The sequence below is a fragment of the Myodes glareolus genome, chromosome 11 (assembly GCF_982192425.1).
Source record: "Myodes glareolus chromosome 11, mMyoGla1.1, whole genome shotgun sequence".
In the NCBI taxonomy this organism is placed as follows: Eukaryota; Metazoa; Chordata; class Mammalia; order Rodentia; family Cricetidae; genus Myodes; species Myodes glareolus.
In genome coordinates, this window is record NC_142036.1 from 68,998,785 (window position 1) to 69,015,379 (window position 16,595).

Sequence of the window (16,595 nt, forward strand, 5' to 3'; positions counted from 1 at the left end):
TGTGGAGTCAGCTCTCTTCCCGTGTGGCTTCTGGAAATGGAACTCAGGTGGCAGACCTGGTGGCAAGTGCCTTCACTGTTGGGCCACCCTAATGGATGGTTTTCTTTGTAATGTGTGTGTTTAGGATGTGTATGTATATATTAGGTATGTGAGTGTGTGTGTGTGAAGGTCAGAGGTGAACCCTGGGAGTTATATTATGTGTGTGAGTGTGGGTGTGTGGAGGTCAGAGGGGAACCCTGGGTGTTGGTCTTCACACCTTTTACCTCTTGGTTTTGCTGCTGTGCAAACCGGAATACCTAGCCTGCCAGATTCCTGGGAACCTCCTGCCTCCCCGGTTCCCCTCTGTGGGAACACTATTACAGGCCCCTGAAGTATGTAACAGGCTTCCGCGCTGAGATTAGAATGTAGGTCCTCATGCCTGTGACAGGAGCTTTCACCCACCAGCCACCCCCTCAGCACACTCCGGTTATCTACTTGACTGATTTTTTTTTTCTCTTTTGAGACATGCTTTCACCATTTAGCCCAGGTTGACTGTCACCTCTTTCTCTGAGATGATATTTGAGGGACTGGAGACATGGTTCAGTAGTTAAGAGCACTCTCTGCTCTTGCAGAGGACCTGGGTTCAGTTCCTATCATCCACACGGTGGCTCACACAACCTTCTGTAACTCCAGTTCCAGGTGAGCTGACACCCTCTTCCGACTTCTGCAGGCACCAGACATACCAGTGGTACACACTCACACATGCAAGCAAAACTCTCATACACATTATAAAAAAAAAAAAAAAACTCAAAAGCAAAGTAAGAAACCCATGTCTCTCCCACAGCCAAATGGTCAGTTCAAGGCTAGCCTGGACTACATAGTAATCTTGAGGCTATCATGGGCTATACAGCGACACCTATTTTAAACAACTCACAAATAAGAAAAAAAAAGTATTAAAACTATCCAAAGTCTGTCTGTCTGTCTGTCTGTCTATTTGTCTCTCTCTCTCTCTCTCTCTCTCTTTCTCTCTCTCTCTCTCTCTCTCTCTCTCTCTCACACACACACACACACACACACACAGGCATACTATAACTCTACATCTCAAGCCATTTCAGCTCCCAAGATAGCACCAATATCCCTGAAGAATGCCCCGAGAAAATTCTGTCTGGTCCACTCTACACCAACCTCAAATTCCGGCTGCAGGAGCAGATATTGGTCAAGGTCAACAAGCATCACACTGAAGGAGCTCCGTGCCCCTGCCACAGCTTCTGTTCATCTTGCTCTGGTCAATGCCAACAAAACTGGAATTACATAAATTAAGTCCAGCTGGTTTTGTCTAAATATAAGTTGTTTTGTCATTTTAAAAAGTGGTCTATTGGGCTGTATAAATAAAATGACTTGCAAAGATAAATAATGCAATTCTTTCTTACTGATACTATTTATTTTTTGTTTTGAACAAAATTTCCCTAAAATGTGTCCATGTAATAGTTCTGATTTTAAAGACTATCAGAATACATTTTTGCTTTGTTTTGTTTTTCTGAGACAGGGTTTCTCTCTGTAACAGCTCTGGCTGTCCTGGAACTTGCTTTGTATACCAGGTTGGTCTCAAACTAATGAGATCTTCCTGCTTCTGCCTCCCAAGTGCTGGGATTAAAGGTGTGCACCACCACCTTCTGGCCAGAACACATTTCTAAACCAGAAACATCAATAGCTATAACCCCACATAAAACATCTCTCCAGTTCCCACTCTGTGTGTTTGCATGTGCACACGCACGCATGAGAGCATGTACACACATAAGCACGAGAGCATGTGCACACAAATGTATATGCCTGTGTGGTGTACGTGTGTACATGCAGGTGCCTGAGTGTGTTTGTGCGGAGACCAGAACTCCTCTATTGCTTTCCAGCTTACTCTGTGCGGCACGTCTCTCACTGAACCTGGCGCATCCTCTAGATGGCCAGCAATGGAGCTCCCGGGACCTACCTCTACCCCTCCCAGATCAATTAACTGCCACACCTGCTTTTCTGTGGACATGGGGATCTCAGCTCAGGCCCTCAGGCTTGTACGGCAAGTACTTCACCCTGAGCATTCTTCCCACCCCTCAATAACGCTTAAGAATAGAAAAAGACTTGAAAACAAAAATTTCAAGAAATGCTATTCCAACATATTTTTAAATGTGCAGGAACAGTATGACTTCACGAAGGAACATTTTTTAAGATATGGGAAACAATGGAAGCACTTGAAAGTGAATCTATAATTTATATGATAAATAATTGCTAGATGTGCCAAATTACTATGAGAGGCAAAGGGGAAATGGGTGGGGCAACAAATAAAAGACAAGATTACAGAGGAGTGGTCCATTTTACTAGTCTCTCTACTTTTGCACATGTTGGACATTTTCCTAAATAAAAGATTAAGGAACTCTATCTATCTATCTATCTATCTATCTATCTATCTATCTATCTATCTTCTATCTATCTATCTACCATCCATCCATCCATCCATCCATCCATTTTTGAGGCAGTCTTATGTATCTCAGACTGGCTTTGTGCTCACTGTGTAGCAAAGATGAGCTGAGTTTCGGATATTCCAGCCTCTACTTGCTGGAACTGCAGGTGTGTGCTACTGCGTCGGGTTTATAAGGAAATGGGGGTTAAACCGGGGCGTCTCCAGTACTAGTCAAATGCTCTGACAACCACCTCCATTAGCAGTCCTAAATTCTTTCCTTTCTGTCTTTGTTTTGTTTTGTTTTTGTTTTTTGAGACAGAGTTTCTCTGTAGCTTTGGAGCCTGTCCTGGAACTAGCTCTTGTAGACCAGGCTAGTCTTGAATTCACAGAGATCCACCTGCCTCTGCCTCCCGAGATATGAGATTAAAGGCGTGTGCCACCACCACCCGGCAAGAACTGAATTCTTATGTGAGCAACTGTCTATAAGAAAAACAAAAACAAGAAAAAAAACTATTTATTTATTTATTTATTTATTTTTGTTAAGAATAAAGGGCAAGCAGGTTTGGTGGCACACGTCTTTAATCCTAGCACTTGGAAGGCAGAGGTAGGTGGATCTCTCTGAGGTCAGCCTAGTCTATATAATAAGTTTCAGGACAGCCAGGCTGATGTAGAGAGACCCTGTCTTAAAACAAACAAAGACTAATGGGTGAGCCAGGTGTGGCGGGCTGTAAACCCCAGCATTTGGGAGGTAGCAGCAAAAGGACTATGATCCACCAGGCATGGCCCATTTCTTTTCTTCTTCTCCGTCTTCCTTTTGAGCTTCATCGATGCCCACACAATTAGTCCTGGGTTAATTATTTGGAGTTCCGCTTTGCTCAGTTAAAATTCGCACCCACAGCTCCTCTCTCTACCTACTACCACTGGGCTAACTGAAAACAACGTGACAACGACACATCAGTCTCAGGTCTAAACCTTTAACAGGACTGACGCGCCCAATGACCTAGAATATATACGTTACACTATTGCCACCTGGTGGCTAAACTGTCTAAAAACAACAAACAAATGTTGAAACCAGCAAGTGTGGTTGGTGCCTCACACTTAAAATCCTGGCAGTCAGAGAAATTGAGACTGGCAGATTGTCATGAGTTCAAAGCCAGTCTGGGCTACATAGTTAATATTAAATCACCTGAGCTAAAGACTGATTTGTGCCTAGAGAAGTGGTGAACACTTTTAATCTCAGCAATGTGTGTGTGTGTGCACGTGCGTGCGCACGCGAGCGAGAGAGAGCGAGAGAGAGAGAGAGAGAGAGAGACAGAGAGAGAGGGAGAGAGAGAGAGAGAGAGGTGCGCATGAGTGCGGGCAGGTGCATGCCACACAAGGGTATGAAACCAGAGGGCAATTTCTAGAATTTGGCTTTCTCCTTCCGCTGTGGTTTGGGTCGTGGCTTGGGTTGTCTGGCTTGCATGAAAAGCACATACGTCAAAACTCACCACGCTGAACACCTGATGTGCAGTTTCTTCTATGCCAAACAGAGTCCAATAAGTCTGTACTTAAAAAATGCAAATCTGGAGCTGGAGAGATGGCTCAGCAGACAAGAGCACCCACAACAGCCTGTACTTCAGCTTCAGGGGACACAGTGTCTTCCTCTGTCCTCAGTGGGCACCAGCATTCATTCACACGTGCACACTCTGCCCCACCCAGTTCCACCACACACACAGATATACACGTAAGCAAAAATAAAAAAAATCATTAAAAGTAAATTAAAAACAGAAATGTCATAGAACGGGGCTCAAAGTGTCAGTATGCTTAAGAGACTTCTGCGCTCTTCTAACCAGGAACTGGGGTAACAAGCATTTTATTAGAGGGGTCACCTCATTTATTTTGCTTTGAACAAAAAGTACTATTTGAGGGAAACACAGAAGTCCAAAAACCACTTCAATAATGCCTGTTTTGGGTGCTTGTGGAGGTCAGAGGACATCATAATTTATTTGAAAGTAGACAAGGAAAATTTATTTGCATTTAGCAAATCGCTCCTTGGTTTATACTTCATAATCCCAAATTATAAGCATGCCACAGAAAGTAGGCGGTCCCTTGTCATCCAGACGTCTGTAATGTTCCTAGAGCCAAATAATGTAAAGCGTTGGCTATAATACTGGCTAATTTTTTTGTTTGTTTGTTTTGCTTTGTTTTTGAAAGGGGCAACTGCAGGCATGAACCACAGCACTTTGTAAAATACTGTTTTAATACATATCTATAGTAAATAAATGAATCACACAGTACCAAATTCCATGTATTAGAAGTCTCATTCCTTGGTATTTCAGAATGTTACTTCATTTGGAGAAACTTTAAACTGAATTTTGTTGGTTTTTGAGACAAGGTCTCATGCAACTCAAGCTGGTCTTTAACTCGCTATATAAAAGAGACCTTGACCGCCCACTCTCCTGCCTCCACCTCCCAGAGAGCTGGAATTACAGGCCTGTGCTGTCTTATGCAGCTGGGGAACACCCTGAAGTAGTAATGTAGACTCTGCTGGGTTGGCTCAGCACTTGGAAGGCCCTGCCTCAAATAAAACAAAACAACAACAACAAAAAACAAAAACAACAAAGTAAGGTAAAATGAAGTCATAAAAATTGTTCCCAGGGGTGGAGAGATGGCTCACAGTACAGGCTGTTCTTCCAGAGGACCAGGGTTCAAAACCTAGTAGCCACACGGCAGCTCACAACCACCTACAACTCCAGTTTCAGGGAAACTGGCGTTCTCTTCTGGCCTTCGAGGGCACTAGGAAGGCAAGTGGTACACGAAACACCTATATACAAAGAATCAATACAGAAGAACAGAATGGGCCCTAATTCAAAATTATTAAAGTTATTACAAGAAAAAATGTGGACACACAAAGACACTGGGGAAGGAGCCAGCAGAAGCCACACAACAAAATAAAAATCGGGGCCAACAAGATTGTTTAGCAGGTGGAAGTACTTGCTGCCAAGGATGATCCCCAAGACCCAAATGGTGGAAGGAGGGGACCAAATCCCACAAGCTGTTCTCTAGCATCTGCATGTGGGCTACAATATGTATGTGTCCAAATGTACAGAAAATAAACAAACGCAATTAAACGCTAAAAACAAGGGGCTGCGGCCAGAGCTACAGAATGAAGAGACCCCCATCTCAAAAAAACTAGCTAAACAAATGAAAACAAGGGGCTGGAGAAATGGCTCAGGGGTTAAGAGCACTGATTGCTCTTCCAGGTGACCCAGGTTCAACTCCTGACATCCGCAAGGTGGCTCACATCTGTAACTCTAGGTCCAGGGAACCCAGTTCCCTCCTCTGCTCTTAGTGGGCACCAGGCACACAGTGGTATACAGAAATATAAGCAGGCAGAACGCCCACATACACAAAACGGAACTTAAATTTTAAGAAGTTACAAATAAAAACTGATAAAGACGGAGTGGCCAAGCTCGCCTCCTAAGGTCTTCGATGGGGCTGTTTCTGCCTCCTCACTTCCGTGCGCTGCCTGGGGAGGTGAAGTTGGGGTCAGCTACATGTGAGTGAAGTGGCATTTTGGTGTTGTGTGTTCTTTGTTTTGTTGGGGGTTGGTACGTATGCTTTCAACTCTGCTTCTCAGACCTCAAAACCTTAGCTTTGAAGGTCCTAGAACCAGTTCCCCATGGGTCCCAAAGGAAAAATATGTACTACCCATCCATGCCCTTTCGTTTTTGATTTTTTTTTTGTTTTTCAAAACAGTGTTTCTCTGTATAACGGTCCTAGTTGTCCTGGAACTAGCTTTTGTAGACCAGGCTGGCCTCGAAATCACAGAGATCACCTACCTCTGCCTCCCAAGTGCTGGGATTAAAGGCGTGCACCACCACTGCCCGGCTTGGGTTTTTTTTGTTTTTTTGTTTTGTTTTGTTTTGTTTTTTTTGAGACAGGTCTCTCTATGTAGCCCTTATTGTACTGAAATTAGCTATGTAGATCACGCTGGCCTTGAAATTATAGAGATCCTCCTGGTCTCTGCCTCCCAAGAGCTAGGAGGTGTGCACTGCCACACCTGATATCCCTCTTCTGTCGGCCGAGGGCATGGCTCAGTAGAAGGGTGCTTACCTAAGCATGGGGGAGGCTCCAGGTTTGATCCGTAGTACAAAAACAAAAGCAGAACCCCAACCCGAAGCCTCAGTGCCCTGACTTCTCTCGCAAGATGCGTTATGGACTTCCTACCTTCCACCCTCATTTACTTTTGATCCATGTTAGTCACATTAACTATTTTCTAGGTACCCAGCTGATACATCTAGTCAACAGAACTCTGCTCGTGGGTTTTCCTTTGTTCTTGTCTTTAAGACAGATCTTGTGACAGCTGGCCTTGGCCATGCAAGTCTACTGACTTCATCTTCCCAGGCATGAGGACTACAGCGTGCCATGTCCAGCTTCAACCACCCTCGGTGAGCCAAGCTCTGTGGGAAATACTAAATCACACAACCACAGAATGATGTCCCCAAATTCACTAATTCACTATTTTGTACAAGCAAACAGTGTGTCGTTTGATGGAAGGGACTCAAGCATCCAGAGTGTTGGCCCATGAGAGTCCTGGAATCCATCCGGACAGACACTGCGAGATACCCAAATGATCATCCACACTGTTCATGTTCTGTCCTCCAGTCTCGGGTAGGGTTTCTATTTCTTACCTCTCCATCTGTGCTCTCTTCCTGGCAACTCTTCTTCTAACGTGTGTGTGTGTGTGTGTGTGTGTGTGTGTGTGTGTGTGTGTGTGTGTGAAGAACTGAGAGTAGAAAAGGAAGTAGGACAGGAGAGGAAGAGGTCTAATGGACGAAAAACGGAGAACAAGAAAAAGCAATGACTGGTCTGGACAGATGTCTCAGGAGTGAAGAATATTTGCTGCTCTTGCAGGGTATTAGAGCCCAGGACTAGTGTTGAGCAGCTGATAACCCCCTGATAGCCACAGGGCATCCGATGCCCCTGCTGGCCTCTAGAGGTATTACACTCACATGTACATGTGCACACACACCCTCACACACATCCCCACCACCACCTTTCCCCCCACACAAACAGAGAGGAAAAGAAGATTTAGAAAAGAAGGGGCTGGAGTGGTTAAGAGCATTGGCTGCTTTTTCAGGGACCTGAGTTCAATCCCCAGTCACCACCATGGTGACTCTCAACCATCTGTAACTTCAGTCCCGGATGAGCTGATGCCCTTTTATGACCTTCAAGGGTATTTCACAGACATATATGAAGGCAAAACACCCATATGCATAGAATAATAAAATAAATTTTTTAACATTTAGAAAAGAAAAATATAACAGAATGTTTCCCTAAAACTGTAAGCAAAGCAGCAAGAGGAAGGGGCAAGGTCATGGCAAAGCAAGTAAAACAAAATATAAATGTTTATATTAAGCAAAATGCCTCTGTGAAACTTGTTGCTATGAAAAGAAAACTACATATAAATATAGAATGCTGAAAGAATTCCCTGAGCCTGGAGGAACCATGGAGTTGTGTTAGCTCATACTGTACTGTGACTCGATGGTGGCCTGCAAGGATCTTTGCAGGTAACAAGAGGGACCAGCCAAGAGCAACGCCCTGGCTCCTTGGGAGGACGCCTGGAGAAGGACTGGAACAGGAGGAGTTATGTAAAACTCAGATGTAAGGAGGGGGCCAGGAAGCGAAAGTCTCACTCCCTTCTTGGAGTGGCTGTAGAGAAGCCTGGGTGACAAACTAAAGCCAGTGTCGGGCAAATCAGGAAGGTTTGGAGAATACAGGAGAAGGTGCCTGATAAGGATGGTGGGCTGAGCAGAATGTCAGCACTGTGAGAGAAACTTGGGGTGTCTCTGGGCCTGTCATATAGTCAATTCACTTCTCCATCAGTCTTAATGACAGTCAAGACTTAGGTAATGATGATAATGGCTGCTTACCTGTACTGAGGGTGGCAAAATGTCAGGATCCGAGTTCATTGTCTACACAGTGACTACACAGTGACTACACAGGACTACACAGTGACTACACAGGACTACACAGTGACTACACAGGACTACACAGTGACTACATAGTGACTATACAGGACTACACAGTGACTACAGAGGACTACACAGGACTACACAGTGACTACACAGGACTACACAGTGATTACACAGGACTACACAGTGACTACACAGGACTACACAGTGACTACACAGGTCTATACAGTGACTACACAGGACTACACAGTGACTACACAGGACTACACAGTGACTACACAGTGACTACACAGTGACTACACAGGACTACACAGTGACTACACAGGTCTATACAGTGACTACACAGGACTACACAGTGACTACACAGGACTACACAGTGACTACACAGTGACTATACAGGACTACACAGTGACTACACAGGTCTATACAGTGACTATACAGTGACTACACAGGACTACACAGTGACTACACAGGACTACACAGGACTACACAGTGACTACACAGTGACTATACAGGACTACACAGGACTACACAGTGACTACACAGGACTACACAGTGACTACACAGTGACTACACAATGACTATACAGGACTACACAGGACTACACAGTGACTACAGAGGACTACACAGTGACTACACAGTGACTACAGAGGACTACACAGTGACTACAGAGGACTACACAGTGACTACACAGTGACTACAGAGGACTACAGAGGACTACAGAGGTCAACAGACTACACAGTCTTTTTGTTTGCTTGCTTTTCTTGAGATTAGTGTTCCCCTGTGTAGCCCTGGCTGTCCTGGAACTCTGCAGACCTGGGGCTCAGAGATTCACCTGCCTCTTTCTCCTGAGTGCTAGGATTTAAAGCATGTGCCACCACACCTAGTAGAAGTTCTGTCTTAGAGAGAGAGAGAGAGAGAGAGAGAGAGAGAGAGACTGACGTTAAAGACAGGGGAGGCAGATAGAGGGAAGGAGAGATTTGGACTATCATATAGGGCTAGCAACATAGCTCAATGGTAGCATACTTGACAGACATGGAGAAGGCACAGGGTTTGCTTCCTAGAACTAAAAAAGAAGTAAATAAAATGGAAATAAATCTTATCCAAGGACACTCTCAACATGTCTGTGTAAGAGCGGCTGGCATTTCAGGTTTCATCTGTTTAACTCCACCTGGCTTCTGCCAGCATCCACATTCCACACACTCTGAAAGGAAGTCAAGGCAACGCTGAGGGAAATCTGACACCCTATGCCCTTTAAGCTCGCTCTTCAACTTCAAGGAGCTCCCGCTCCACTCTTACCTCTATTGCTGCCAAATCCACGAGCTCCCACCCACCTTCATTTCCTTCCTTATTAAACGTGGTCTTGTCCACCACCGAGTCGGCCTTTCACCTATACGCTCAACTCTTATTTTCCCATTTCCCTTCACTGTACCAGACTAGCAAAATCTCAGATCATCAAATTCATCTCTCTTCTGTTCCTATGACTACAAATGACTCACTGTAACAGATCGATGCCAAGAAGTAAAACACCCTCCAGCTTCAACTGGGGCACCAGAGTAACACGTTGATTCGTTGCTTCACAAATAATTCGAACTTCCAAGACTTGAACTCTTCAAATTCCCTAACGCTACCATCATTTTTCTTTCCTTTAAATGAACATTCGTTCCTGCACTTCAGAGAAAGTCGATGTCTGAACAAAAGCACTGAGTTCTTTGCCATCTACCCAGCTAACTCACCCGTCGTCTTTAATCCCTCCCTCTAGGCTAGAGTGAGCTGGTTTCACTCCTGTTCAGCAGAAACACTCTACACCCACTCCTGCTTCACTTAGCCTGCAGAAATTAAATCCCAAATCAATACAGCCATGCACCCACCGCACTAACCAGAACTGCACTTCTTATTCTGAGCTTCCTGACTTTGAAATGCTGGTATCCTTGGGACATTTTCATGATTTTGTGACTGTAACAGGCTGAGAGGTGCTTGGCATACATGAAGTTAAGTAAAGTTCCCGGGAAAAAGTTGCACCTACATTCAACAGTCTAAAAAGCTCACCGACTGACTAGAAAACTAATGACTATGGAAAGTTGAAAAGTTGATGGTCCAGAGCTGAATTATCGTGGGCTATCTTACCCCTCAAAACAGCCACTTATTGCCCACCTCTGTGTGCCATTAGGTAAATACTTTTAGAAAAAACACTTAGCTTCCACCAGCCCAAAGGCTTAGAGTATCATCAGGGCATCTGAGGCCTGTAACAGAGACCTCCTCACTTCATTATAACCTGCCGAGGGATATTTCCACTGAGATATTTTTAAAGTGTCTTGATTTATGACTCCTTTTATTTCTATAAAAATTTAATGAAACTATTATCACATTGGAACATGGAATTTGGGGTAACTCTACATTCTCGGGCCAAGGTCATTCTTAACTGACTCCAGAGTAAACTACACTCCCCTTAAATGAGAGCTGTGTTGTTGTTTTATTCTATTGACACAAATTATTAGATATGTATGGTAGCGATTACTTCTTAATAGCTTAAGCTTTTTTTTTCTCCAAGAATTAGGGACAAGGAGAGGAAAGACGCCCAGTACAGAGCCAAGGAGAAAATGGTATTCCAAACCTCTGTACATGCAAACAGCAGCTCTGTGAGTTGGCCTGATTAAACGCATCAGACTCCCCTGCTATCTGAAGCAATGTCTAGAATCCGGAACTAACAGGATTCAAGGGAAGACGTCATCTGAGTTGAAAGCAGCAGAGAAAAACGAGCAACTCTTCCTTCTATTCGTTCAGAATAAGTATTTAAGATGAATTCCAGCAATGCAGAGCCACTGGTCGTGGCAAACAAAAGAATCCGATTGGGGGAGCTCCAGAACTGGCGTAGAAGCACCTTGGGGTGAGTGCCTGGGATAGGGATGGACAGGTATCAAGAGACGGGGACTGATTGGAAGGGGCCCCCACTAGCCAATTAGGGACATCAACAGAAATGACGGCAATGGATCCGACCAAGCAGAGAGAGCACTGAAGATCCTCATGTCTACACCAATGACTAAAAAATACATAAAGGAGAAATAGTTCATACACTATAACGCCAGTTACTGGGAAAGAACTGGATAATGACAAAGGCAATCTTTGCCCTTCCAGAAAGCAGGGGTTGTTTTAACAACGCTAAAAACACTGAGTAAAAGGTGAACCGTGCCATGGTGTCAGCATGGCCTTGGCTGTTACTTCACAGACGGTTTAGTAACCATAAGGGGGAAATGCGTCTCTAAAACAGAGAGTTCTGGCAATCGCTCTCTTGATCAAGGGATCAAACAGCAGCAGAGACTGGAGTCGGAGCTTGGTGGTAGAGTGTTTGCCTACAACATGTGCATGAGACCTTGTTTCTAACCCCAGTGTCACAAAAACAAACCGCTCCCCCAAATGAGCATCAGCAACAGTGACAGTTGTGTGTTACACCGAGAGGCACACGGCACGGAGCATTCAAAGACATTTGCCCCAAACTAAAGAAACCAAAACCAACAGCCTACAGTCTTACTACCAAAGGCCAATCTTAGGTCTCATTCCCAAGAGCTCATTTAGAATTTGTATTTTAAGATCTTCTGATGAGTCACAGGTACAAAATTTGAGAAACCCTGCATGAAATTAATCATCTAGACTATAGGTTACCCAGTCGTAAGTGGTCACATAGATGAGCAACACGGAATAGACTCAGTAGGTTTATTTATACATACAAATGTACAGATATGTAACAATAATCATTTAAAAAATACACTTTTATGTGTATGAGTGTCTTGTCTACGTGTGTGTATGTTCTCTGTGTACCAGGTACTGGTAGAGGCCAGAAGAGGGCACCAGGAACACAAGTTATGGGCCGCTGGAAGCCACCATATGGGTACAGGGAACTGAACTGAGATCCCACAATAACAATAACTAAAGATGATGAGGTCATAAAGTTGAGGGGGGCACTGGAGGAATTGAAGGGGGAGAAAATGGGAATCACTGGAGAGACGGCTCAGAAGGTGAAAGCACTTATTCTTGCAGAGGATCCAGGTTCTGTTTCCAGCACCCGCATTGTAGAACATGTATTGGGGTTCGAGCTGAAGATCAGAAAAGCAAAGCAGCCAAGCCACTGGAGAGTTCTTACCTCTACCAAGGCTCAGACAAACAACATGACTGCAGACTGCAATGACCTCCACCAAACCACAGACTACACTGAGCTCCTGTCTCCTCCAGCCTTATATATCTCTCTACACCCAACCATATCACTCCTGTCTCCACCTCCCTAGTGCTGGGACTAAAGGTCCGTGACTCCCAAGTGCTGGGAGCACCACTGTATGAGTTCTATTTCCTTTTTAGACAGATTCAATCTCCCGTAGCCCAGCGTGGTCTCGAGTCCTGGGATTAAGGGTGTGTGCCAGCACTTCCTGGCCTCTAGTGGCTTAGCTCTGTACTCTGCTCTTCAGGCAAGCTTTATTTATTGAAACACGAATAAAATATCACTATACACATAGTGACTTACAACCACCTGTAACTCCAACTCCAGGGTTTTATGCCTTTTTCTGTCTTCCATGGACACCAGGCACACATATGGTGTGTGTGTGTGTGTGTGTGTGTATACACACACACATATAAGCAAAACAGTCACATGTATAAAATAAAATAAATAGGCCTAAAATATCTAATTATTCTGATAAGGGATAAAATATAAATACATATTTACATAAATATAAAATATAAAGTACATTTATATAGAGACAACAGACAAAAAACTTTTCGGAAACAGGATTTTACTATGCAGTGAAATACCTGGCTGTCCTGAATCTCCCTTATGCACCAGGCTGGCCTCAAACTCAGAGATCCATCTGCCTCTCCATCCTAAGTGCTGGAATTAAAGGCCTGTCACTGCACCCATTGAGGTGCTATTATGGTACCCAAAGTTTTACTTTATTACGAGATTAAGGTCTTTACACAAGAATACTTTTGAGCCAGATAGTAGTGGCACACCTTTAATCCCAGCACTCAGGAGGCAGAGGCAGGCAGATCTCTGTGAGTTCAAGACCAGCCTGATCTACAAAACAAGTTGCACGACAGCCAGAGCAACACAGTGAGACCCTATCTCTAAACAAAACAAAACAAAAAAAGAATTTGCTGAAATAGTTTCCTGGAAGCACTCAGAAGAAAAAAAAATAAGTACCCACCCATTTGAGCACTGAAATTATGATTAGATATTAAGACTGTTTCAATGAATTGTAATATACCCAATTATTCTACAAAACTCTAAATTATCCAGGTAGTGGTGGTGGCACATGCCTTTAATCCTAGCACTCGGGAGACAGAGGCTCTCTGAGTTTGAGGCCAGTCTGGCCTACAGAGCGAGTTCTGGAACAGCTAAGGCTACACAAAGAAGCCCTGTTCAAACAAACAAAACCCTCTAAATTAGTCTGTGAAGACTGGCAATTGTGACCACCAGCTAAATTCAGCCTATTACTTGTTTTCAATGAACAGATTTTTTTGGTTTTGCAGGGGCAGGATGGGTGTGTATGCATGTACAAGCGTGTGTGGGTGTGGGCATGCCCACGCAAACACATGGAGAGGTGGAAGGTGGACTTCCTTCATCACACTCCACTATATACCTTTCGTTTTGTTTTGCTTTTTTGAGACAGGGTTTCTCTCTTAAATATATGAGTGTTCTGTCTTTCTGGGCATCAGATCCCATTACAGATGGTTATGACACATCATGTGCGTGCTAGGAATTGAACTCGGGACCTGGGGATGGCGGGGGAGCAATCAGCGTTCTTCACGGGGGAGCAATCAGTGTTCTTCACCGTTGAGCCATCTCTCCAACCCTGCACTCTGTATCTGGAGACAGGACATCTCACCCAGAACTCACTGTTTCAGCTAGACCAACTGATGGGCAAGGCCTCAGAATCCACCTGTCTCCATGCCCTCCCCCGGCACAGGCCACCATGTCTAGCTTTACATGAAGGTTAGGTATCTACACTCAGGCCCTTGAGCTGACATAGCGGGCCCTTCACCCGCTGAACCATCTTCCTATTCCTGTAACGGAACAGTTACAATCATTCATTTATATGTTATCCATTGTTGTTTTAATTATAACAAAACCAAAACATTGCAGCAGAGACTGTATGGCTCACAAAGCCCACAATACTCGCCATTTGGCCTTTACAAGAGAAAAGTTGTTGCCCTCTGCTCTAGACAAGCAATCTAAGAATACAATAAAGCCTGTCAGACTCACCTGAGGTGTTGTCTTTTTATACTGGTCACCACCATCTATCACATCCCTCATGATTTTTCCCTTGAGAAATTCATATTCTTCTGGACTCAGATGAATGGACTCTAAGGCTCTCCCACAGCTTGAACAGTGGCCACTGCAATTGCAACGTTTTATATTAAATAATGTCTTAGAAAATAATTTTTTCTAAAATTAATAATTCCAAAGCACAAGGAAACAGAAATGAAAGACAAGAAAATTAAAACCTTTGTGATCATCACATTTGTTTGATTTTTTTTTCCTTTTCTGTAAACCTCAAAATATCTATCAGTATGCCAGAAAATCCAGAAAAGAAGATCACTTGGCACCTAGATGAAAAAAAAAAATTCTACAAACATATTTTAGGTATATGTATGCTTTACACTCTTAGAAGAATCATGGGGGCTTGGGCAGTCATGAGACACATCTGTAATTCTAGCACTTGAGAGGCAGAGGGCACCAGCAAGACATTAACACACACCATTATGGTGACAGAGAGAGACGGCAGAAAGAGCTAGGTGAAACTTTTAAAGTCATTTCTAAAATACAGCTGGGTCAGCCTTCTAGGGGCAAACATCACTAAGGTTTAACATAAGTTCACGGTATCAATGGGACAAACACTTTGAGTACTCCAAAATCTGTCTACATGCCTGTAATCCCAACACACGGAAGGTTATGGCAGCAGGATTATTTTATGCTTGAAGTCAGCCTGGGCTACAGATCAAGACTCTCTAAACAACAACAGAGATTTTTCTCCCCTCAGGATCTTTAATTATAAATTCTTAAGTATTCTACCCCTAAGATGTTCTTAAACATTTTTTTAATTATCAGAAGCTTCCCCGTCCCAAAGATTTACTTTTAATTATGTATTTGTGTGTGTGTGTGTGTGTGTGTGTGTGTGTGTGTATGTGCAAGTGAGCGCGGATGCAGGCAGAGGTCAGATGAGAGCAGAGGATCCCCTGGAATTAGAATTACAGGCAGCTGTGAGCCACCAGATGTGGGTGCTGGGAACGGAGCCAGATCCTACGGAAGAACAAGAGCAGCTCTTAACCACTGAGCCATCTCCAGACCTTCCTACTTTTTCTTTTTTTTCTGGTGTTTTGAGAAAGGATTTCTCCGTGTAACAGTCCTAGCTATCCTGGAACTTACTTTGTAGACCAGGCAGGCCTCGAAGTCACAGAGATCCACCTGCCTCTGCCTCCTATGTGCTGGGATTAAAGGCGTGCGCCACCACTGCCCAACTGAGAGCTTCCTATTTTTAAGCCAATACCATCAGAACTTACTACATCGGAATCAAACAAATTGAAGACAAATAAGGGTCTTTACCTTCTCTGGACTGTAGTGAATTGTCCTTCCCATTGTCTTCCAGGAATGCTACAAAAGATTACAAAACCAGATTATCAGAATGTTAAAAACTCCTACTGAGTCTAAAGACAATCGCTGTATTTAGACATTCTGTAGGAAGAGATCTGAAATGTTCGTTCGGAATACTTTCTTTGGATGGCTTTCACAACGACTGCTAGGGTGTGGTTGAGGTTAAGGACCAGACAACATTCTACTGTATCCTACAGTATCCTTTCGGTTCACCTCCTGACGTAACCCTCCTCTTCCTCCAGTCTTGTCTAAGGGTAGGCATGATGGTGCAGGCCTTTATTTCTAGCACTGGGGGTCAGAGGCAAGCAGACCTCTGTGAGTTCAAGACCAGCCTGGTCTACACAAAGAGTTCCAGAATAGCCAGGGCTACACAGAGACCGTGTTTCAAACTTAACAACAACAGCAAAATTCAAGCCTAAATCTACCTTCACTAGAAGTGTGCAAAAACTAGAGATACTATTTAAATACCACTCAGCTCTAACCATCTTCATAAAGCTGCTAGACATGGCGCCTGCTTGGCGTAATTTCTCTGTTCGCTTGTGCTGCTGCTGCCTGTAGACCACTGCCA

The 16,595-nt window shown here is 44.0% G+C and overlaps 1 protein-coding gene across 2 annotated transcripts in view; it reads right to left on the minus strand.

Annotated features, from left to right (window-relative positions):
- Prorp (protein only RNase P catalytic subunit) overlaps positions 1-16,595 on the minus strand; it is a 100,533-nt gene that overhangs the window by 80,862 nt on the left and 3,076 nt on the right. Inside the window, exons 3-5 of one of the 2 annotated variants that reach the window (XM_048415795.3) lie at positions 15,980-16,027; positions 14,639-14,771; positions 12,086-12,479 (exon numbers count right to left, since the gene is read on the minus strand). In XM_048415795.3, coding sequence (XP_048271752.2) covers positions 12,138-12,479; positions 14,639-14,771; positions 15,980-16,027 — 523 coding nt within the window. In that variant the 3' untranslated portion in view covers positions 12,086-12,137. Of the gene's footprint in view, positions 1-12,085; positions 12,480-14,638; positions 14,772-15,979; positions 16,028-16,595 lie in introns of those variants that run through there. The other variant, XM_048415794.3, reaches the window with a different exon arrangement.